The following is an 8,430-nucleotide window of genomic DNA, read 5'->3' as shown; positions in this document are numbered from 1 at the left end:
GCTTGAAGCGACCCTAAATTAAACCTCGCGACGCCACTGTATGTGCTTTCTGTCTCTCTATCTGTGGTTGCAATAGTGCAGAGGACCTGTGCTGCCTTTTAAATTGTCCACGAGTTTCAAAAGCCATATAATTTAAATCATGACCGTTTTAAGTGGTGTATGTTAATATTTATATAAAATATGTATACATTATGTTAATGATCAGACAATCTTGATTATCGTTCGGTTTCGGCGTCGCTCAATTTCTCTCGGACCATAAACAACATCCGCCTTTTCCGAACTCCCCCTAAAGGCAGCGCCGCTCAACATCCTGGTGAGACTGCATTGGTCGAAAGCGGGCGTGCGAGTCACGTGACGGATGTAGATACAAACGCCTTCACGCGACTTGACAGCATCGAGACAGCGCAGAGCTCAGTCGAGCAAAACCGACTTGCACAGGGGGACTATGGAGATGACTACCCGGGAGAGCGAGAACGATTTGGGCGACAGTCCGACCGAGGAGGAGATGAAAAGCTCTTCCCCTCCGGGAGCGCCTCGGCACCGTCATCCGTTCAGCGTGGAGGCGATCATGTCCGGAAGGACGACGATGGTGAGACGCGAGGGAGAGCCCGCTCCGTGCAAGGCGGAGGCCGGATCGGTGGCGGTGGCGCCGATATTTGGTTCCACTTCTATGTGCGGGGATGCCACCGCCCAGAGCCGGAAGAACTTCCCGGGAGCGTCATCGTCGCCGGTCAAGTCCGAAACATCCGAGCCGGAAGACTGGATGCTCTCCTCTCAGCCTCGTGAGTTTAACACACTTTATTGTCTTCGTCCCACTTGTGTTACAATGCACCAACATCATTATTATTATTATTATTATTATTCATTCAGGACATAAACTATTCATACCAAAATCCCCATATTGTTTTCTGTCTTCCCCATTTCCATGACAACATACTAACAACAATTAATCGATTATGAAATTAATCAACAACTATTTTGATAATTGATTAGTTGTTTAGAGACCTCCTTGACCTTGATCCTTGGAAATTCAGCCTCTCAACAGTAAATAGTTCTTAGATTTCTGTAGTCCTCATCTTTGTGATTAAATCACACCGATTTTATCGGCCTGATCGGTATTAGCATTTTATGCTGATCGGCTTGAATGTCATAATTCGGCGATCCAATCAATGATGTCATTGATCGGATCGGAAAGACATTCACTCCGCGTCGCCATTGTGCACAGTATATTTGAATCCAAAAGCTAGTTTGTTTTTAGCCTTGTCGTATGTCTTTTGACGTAGTACTGTAAATATCTGACGGCCAATGAAGTTATTTAAAAAAAAAAAAAAAAAAAAACGTCGGTGGTGTGGGACAAACAACACGTCGGAGACAGACAACACTTAATGCCCGGATCAGACTACAAGACTAATTTGCTCTTTCACGATTGCACTATGTCAGACTACTGCAATAAAATCTTGTATTCCAATACCACCGCATTCCGTTTTTTACGATCATTGGGCTTTATCTTGTCAACTCAAATGTGACCGGATACACTCATTACCGTGACGACAACAAGAGTGGATGTTGCCGACTGTATAATGAGGACAAAATGGGGGAAAACGTGTGTTGGTGGTCACCAGTGCTCAGGACAGGAGAGGACGTTCGTTTAAGGCTTGCTTGAGGTATGTTCACGTACTTTTAATACGATACGGCTCGCAAGCAGGCAACAAAAACGTTATGTAGCCTAGCAAGCTACTGCTAGCACGAACGGTTGTACGTAAACATGCCGCCGTCCTGTCGAATCATGCTCTAAAGTTTCGGTGTGGGTGAATTAATTTAATTAAAAATAATTTAATTAGAGTAAGTTAGCAACAATTATTTCCGTCATGTTGTAATGTTGGTTTGAACTGACTGATTAGAATACACAATCTGACTAGAGCAGTGATTTCCAACCTTTATGGAGCCAGGAACATATTTTACAATTGAAAAATCTCACGGCACACCAACAAACAAAAATGTCACAAAAAGTGGATATATGAATCTAACAGAAGACCATTCATTTGTTCTGTCTGTCACTATGCCTCACTGGCATAAATAGAGGAACAAACATACATTATTTATTGTAAATATCATTTTTTGAGCAATTAAGTACACAAGTATATACAGTAAATGAACAGGTCATTTAAATAGACACATTCCTCCATCTTGTGATCAGATCAGTGATCGGTTATCGTTTTTTTAAACTCGCTGATCGGTGATCAGCCCCAAAAATCCTGATCGTGTAAAGCCTAATAATAAGACATTTGCAAACATCTGCTTTTACTTTGGAAAACAGTGATCAATTTTTTTTTTGCCCGTTTTCTGACATTTTACGGACCAAACCAGTAACAGAATATAATCAATTTGTGTTTGTGCATTTTCTGTGCAGTCCATGATGAATAACAAGATATAAATTAAAAAGTGTATGTTTTGGCAATTATTTTTCAAATAATTGACAGATGAATTGATTATTAAGTTGATCATTAGATGCAGCCCTAATTCTAAAATTCATCCAGACACTTTAAATATTGACCTCCTGCTTTCATATTTCTCAAGTGATTCAAACCATTCCAAGTTTAACATTTCTACTTTTCCCACAATTCCCTCTGCCCCCCCCCCCAAAAAAATATTAATAATTCAAATGAATGGAGATATGTTCAAAATTGAACGTATACGGCCATATTTCACAACATATTCAACTGATTCAAACCATTCCAACCTAAACTTCTTCCTTCAGTTCATTCAGGACACAAACAGAACTCAATCCAATTTCCTTCCATCCGTCCATTTTCTGTACTGCTTATCGTTGGAACAACAATTCACACTTTAGAGTCTACACTTACCTGTACGGACCTATTGATAAAATTTTTGAAATTACCACATTTTCTTGATAAAATTCTTATCCATTCAAATTGTTACAACATTAAACTTTTGCGCTCATTAAGGACATTATTTTTTTTTTTACATACAGTTTTTTATCGGCCATTCTACATTCAGTTCAATTAATTCCACATTTTAGTTCAGCATCAGCTATAAAGTTTCACATTGCATTCTCTAGTTTTGATTTTATATTACATTTGTCACAACACGTTATGTATTGCTTGCTTGTGGGCGACAGTTTGCAAAGCATTAAGTCACATTTGAGGGAAATGCGACAATGCAAACTGAACTTGGTTTCAGTCAGAGTGGTTGCAGTTTAAATTAGGGTTAAAGGCAAATTTAAAAACAACAACAACAAAAAAAGATATAATCTATAATCATCTTCTGTTGTTTCCAGAACATTAGGTACACTTGCACTATCTAATATGATCCAATATGCCAGAAAGGGCAGCTGGCGTAAAAACTGTGCCAAAGAAATCAAGTGACTCACTGTGGGGGACCACTGATGGGACGAGCCGAAAGTCACAACAACAACAACCAGTATCAAAAGAAAAGCCCAAACTACTCAGTTTTGAGGTATCCCAGTGACATACAAAGGTTTTATAGCTGTTAGTCAACATACATTTTTTATACATCTTTTGGAACATATTTATTTAATCATTTGTGTGTTACAGGGGTGTCAAACTAATTTTTTCAATTCAGTTTTTATTACGTGCCAGTTTCATAGCATTTATTTTGACATTTGAACCAGTCAAAGTAGGACAGACACATTTGGCATGACTAGACAAAAAAAAAACAAGGGGGTAGTGTATGACACAAGGAAGAAAATGGTGTCAGTATGGATAAAGATACAGAATACATGAATATACAATATATTTTTTTATATTTTTACCATTCAAGTCAGTTTGGGATCAATACAACCCATCCATCTCTTGGAACTATGGTGGCACCACCCATCTGTTCATAATCCTCCATAAACCAGAAATAAAAATTGGGACAAACACGAAGATGAAGCGTTATCAATTTCTTCCACATTTATTAACAGTGCTCGACTGCACTGTTTTCCAACCACGAATATGTTGTGACTGATCACCAGGTGTGCCGTGGAAAAATATCCAATGTCACTTAATTGGTCAGAAAACTATTATTTTTACAACAAATAATGTATATTTGTTCATCTACAGGCGGCACGGTGGCCGACTGGTTAGACCGTCAGCCTCACAGTACTGAGATGCGGGGTTCAATCCCCGTCCCCGCCTGTGTGGAGTTTGCATGTTCTCCCCGTGCCTGCGTGGGTTTTCTCCGGGCACTCCGGTTTCCTCCCACATCCCAAAAACATGCATTAATTGGAGACTCTAAATTGCCCGTAGGCATGACTGTGAGTGCGAATGGTTGTTTGTTTCTATGTGCCCTGCGATTGGCTGGCAACCAGTTCAGGGTGTACCCCGCCTCCTGCCCGATGCCAGCTGGGATAGGCTCCAGCACGCCCGCGACCCTAGTGAGGAGAAGCGGCTCAGAAAATGGATGGATGGATGTTCATCTACAGTATCTATGTCAGTGACACATAGTGACAGGCAGAACAATTAAATGCTCTCTTCCACTAGATGGCAGAAGGTACAATTAACCTGTGTACCATCTGTTGCCATTCATACAATATAAGTCATGGCTTCCTGTGAGTATTCCAGCTTTGTGTTCAAATAAACATGCTCACAAGCAAGTGAACGTGCGAGTAAATTGAGATGAGATCGTTTTACTTTAGAATATATATTTTTGTGACATTTTTAGTATGCAAAATATTTGCCTTTGGTCAAAGCTTGAGAATCACTGCTTTACTGAGTGACATTCTAGTTATATAAAGTCATATGGCATTTGTAAAACAGTAAACGCATTACTTTACTAACGTACTACTGTACTGGACTTAAAAAATTTACAATTAAGTTGAAGCCACTGGAACATTGTGCACAGTTGGAACATTTAATTCAGTCATTCTGTTGTATACCACTAGAGGGAGCGCATGTACCGCCAGTGGTACTCTTACCATACTTTGAAAACCACTGAAGGAGAATTAGGGTTAAAAAAAAAACAACAACAAAAAAAAACAAAGGTAACGTGCTACAATATGAAACAAATGTTTACAATACTCTCCATAATGATAAATACTTGGTGGGCCATATTAAAGAACGGAGCAGGCCAGGTGGCCCACGGGCTTTACTTTGCCCACCCGATACATGATTAGATTGTACGGTTGTACCCAATATTTTTGCTGTTGAGTCTCGACTCACCCGTTGGCTCCCTCCTCCAGGTCAAGTCAGTCCCGCCTGCCAGTTGAGGAAACACAAGTCCAACCGTAAGCCGCGCACGCCCTTCACCACGTCCCAGCTTTTGGCTCTGGAGAGGAAGTTCCGGCAGAAGCAGTACCTGTCCATCGCCGAGCGAGCCGAGTTCTCATCCTCCCTCACCCTGACCGAGACCCAGGTGAAAATCTGGTTCCAGAACCGCCGCGCCAAAGCCAAGAGGCTGCAGGAGGCCGAGCTGGAGAAAGTGAAGATGGTCGCCACGGCCAAATCGCCGGCAGCGGCGCTGGTTCAGCCCGGCTTCCGGTTGCCACTGACGCTAGGCGCCATGTCGCTGTACGGACAGTCCGTCTCCGCGTATCACCACAGAGCCGTGATGCCCTTTTCGCCGTTAGGACTGTACGCCGCTCCTCTGGGCTATGGCATGTACCACTTGTCATAGGAATGGGATTATCACTGACTTTGAGGAGGACTCATTAAGGATGCCGGGCTGACTTTAAACATGTTTATAGCCGCACAAGGAGATCTTTTATTCTCCCCATGGTGAGGATTGTAAAACCGTTTAGACAAGCTTCCTGGTCACATGATGTCTCACTCACCAACTCATGTTTACTACACGCTTGCACTGGACACACAATTGATAGCCTAATGTGCCTTATGTTCACAAGTGCCTTAACATAAAAAGTAGTACAGTGATCCCCTGTTTATCGCGGGGGATACATTCCACAGACCCACCCGCAGGAGGCAAAAGAGCCGCAATCGAGAGACCATTTAAAAAAAAAAAAATTTAATATTGTTTTACCCCACTCCCTTTTTAAAAGCAAGCTTTAACTTATTAAATCAGAATTTTTTTCTTTTTTTTTTTTTATGTATTCCTGAACACCTGTTTTCACTCTCGCTCACACAGTTCTCTTCATAAGAGGCAAAGTCTGCCTGCTTCAAGCTGTTCATTTGTCACTCCCATTTAAGTATATTGGATTGACATCCCATTAACTCGTTTCAGCCCCCACCCCCAAAAAAAAAAAAAAAAAAAAAAAGTTTTGTCATGTTTTTTAATAAAGAAAAATAGCACTCTATATTATCGTATGTTATAAAAAAACATAGAGTAATTACATAAATACAGTTCAAAAGAATTAGCCACACTTTCTCTTTCAATGCTGCTCATTCTAGTGTGTGCACCTTGGCCACCTGGGGACAATATAAGACAGACATACGGATAACCGGTAATGGAGACTCAGCTTCTCTCCCGGTTTCTCAGTACAGCAGAAATATTATTCGTTCTTTGCCAAAGATAAATAATATATGCTTGTGAGTATTGGTATATGTCCACATGTGTTCCAGCGCCGTTTGTGTTCAGATATCCATTGCTTAAAGGGTAACAACACCGCCAAATAGATGCTAATTGTTAGCCTGTGTGTCTACGGAGTTTCCCATTGTACGTTAGCATTTAGGTAGTGGAGGCTATGTGGTTGCTTTGAATACACAATATGTAATTTTCTTGTTTTATTTGACAGTAACCTTCATCTGAGAGTGGCAATAAATGGCTGGAAGCCTATTTTTTGAAGACTAATTACTAATTCTATCTGGCGAACTGCTGCTATACAGCACTCTTATTTTAAGTTTGCACTTAAAAAGCAAAAAGTCGGCCAATCGACGTCTCATATCTTGAAAAACTCTGAGGTCATGTCATTCGTATGTCAGGGCACCACTTTATATCTAAACACCAAAATGTTTTACCAAACCATATGATTTTTGTACGCTAGTTTAATGGTAACATATAGCGCAAAACACCATAGACTGGCTAACGGAAACTAACATACTGTAGATGTGACGGTAATTATAATCCTTCAAACAACTGCTACTGTAACATACATGGAGCAGCAACACATACAAACAGATCATACAGCAATACCCGCAGGCAAATCTCTGCTCTATGGGAATGACAATTATTACTAGAACTGTTTTGGGCACCAACTTGGCCTCTTTTTCTTACGCTGGATCTCTTTATGTGTATCTCAATGTGGTACTACAGTGAAGGCACACAACTCTTAATTCAGACTTGCCTGTGTATTGTAAAAACCCTTACAAAAAACATCACTTAAAAAGCTGTGTTACAGTGGGGACGTGAACGATAAACCGCGATATAGCGGGGAAACGCTTCAAGACCAAATAAAACTTCATGTTAATATGCCTGTTTTTATCCTACTCTTCTCTTCACTATTCATCCCAAGCACAGCTATATATGTAAATCCTTTTACTCTGGCTTTAACCGCCCAAGCAACACGACATAGTGGCCTTAAACCTATTTATTCTCTCTGGAACTGTGGGGATTGTACAAGTGGCTTTTTATATATTTATGATTGTTTGTGAGAACAATGTATGAGTGATATATTTGTCTGGTTCTTGAACATCCCTTTGAAAGGGTCCACATCATGCTGTGCGGTTTTTCTACTGCATGTATTTTGTACGTATGTTTTGTTGAAATGAATAAAATCTAGCCTTACAGTGTGTTCTGTTTAAAAATAAATGTTTGTCTTGCATAGGCAAATGTTTTTCCTGTGTTAAGTTTTATGCAAATACAGATGGTCCTCGGTTTGTGGAGTTGCGTTCATACGTCTTGCGACGTAACCGGAATTTGTACACAAGTCGAAACAGGTTTTCGGAACTAACCGACCCAAACACAGTACTGAAGTCATAATTAAAATATTTTTTTGTTTTATGAATAACACGTGACCATGAAAATAAAACAGTTTTTGCAGCTGTTTTGAATGAGTGTGTTTGTGTGTGTGTGTGTGTGTGTGTGTGTGTGTTGTAATCCTTTGAGCACATCAGTAATTTCACGCAAAGGTTTGTCAAAATCGTTAGTACTTCCTGCTCAACCGGTTCAATGTTGTTTTTATTTTATTTATTTATTTTTTTGGAATGGCAGAGCTAAATAATGCATCTCTCAAATAGACATGTTTTAAAGGCAGTGTATTATGGAAATTTGACTTTTTAATGTTTGTATACAGATAGTTGGGTCTATGGCGATGCCTGCCCACCCATCAAGTATACTGTACAGTACAGTTTAACAACCAAGTAAACCTTTAGTTATCAGCCCTGCAGTATTTTGTTAAATATGTTTGTGAGTGAGGGACTATTTTACAGATCACTGTAATAACGCCCACACGGAGTTTCTTCACCAATGACTTGGCAGCTTGGCAATCCAAATTTCCAGAGCGAAAGAAACACTTTG

General features: G+C 40.3%; 1 protein-coding gene across 1 annotated transcript; it reads left to right on the top strand.

Annotated features, from left to right (window-relative positions):
- The first annotated feature begins 370 nt into the window (after nt 1–370).
- msx2b (muscle segment homeobox 2b) lies at nt 371–7,703 on the top strand. The gene is made up of 2 exons (XM_061702379.1): nt 371–782; nt 5,204–7,703. Exons 1-2 carry the CDS (start codon nt 446–448, stop codon nt 5,635–5,637), a joined length of 771 nt encoding a protein of 256 aa, XP_061558363.1. The 5' UTR covers nt 371–445; the 3' UTR covers nt 5,638–7,703.
- Nucleotides 7,704–8,430: the final 727 nt, after the last annotated feature.

Source organism: Phycodurus eques, chromosome 17, assembly GCF_024500275.1.
Source record: "Phycodurus eques isolate BA_2022a chromosome 17, UOR_Pequ_1.1, whole genome shotgun sequence".
NCBI classification, from domain to species: Eukaryota; Metazoa; Chordata; class Actinopteri; order Syngnathiformes; family Syngnathidae; genus Phycodurus; species Phycodurus eques.
The sequence above is the reverse complement of the archived record's forward strand: the minus strand, read 5'-3'. Positions and strand labels throughout refer to the sequence as shown.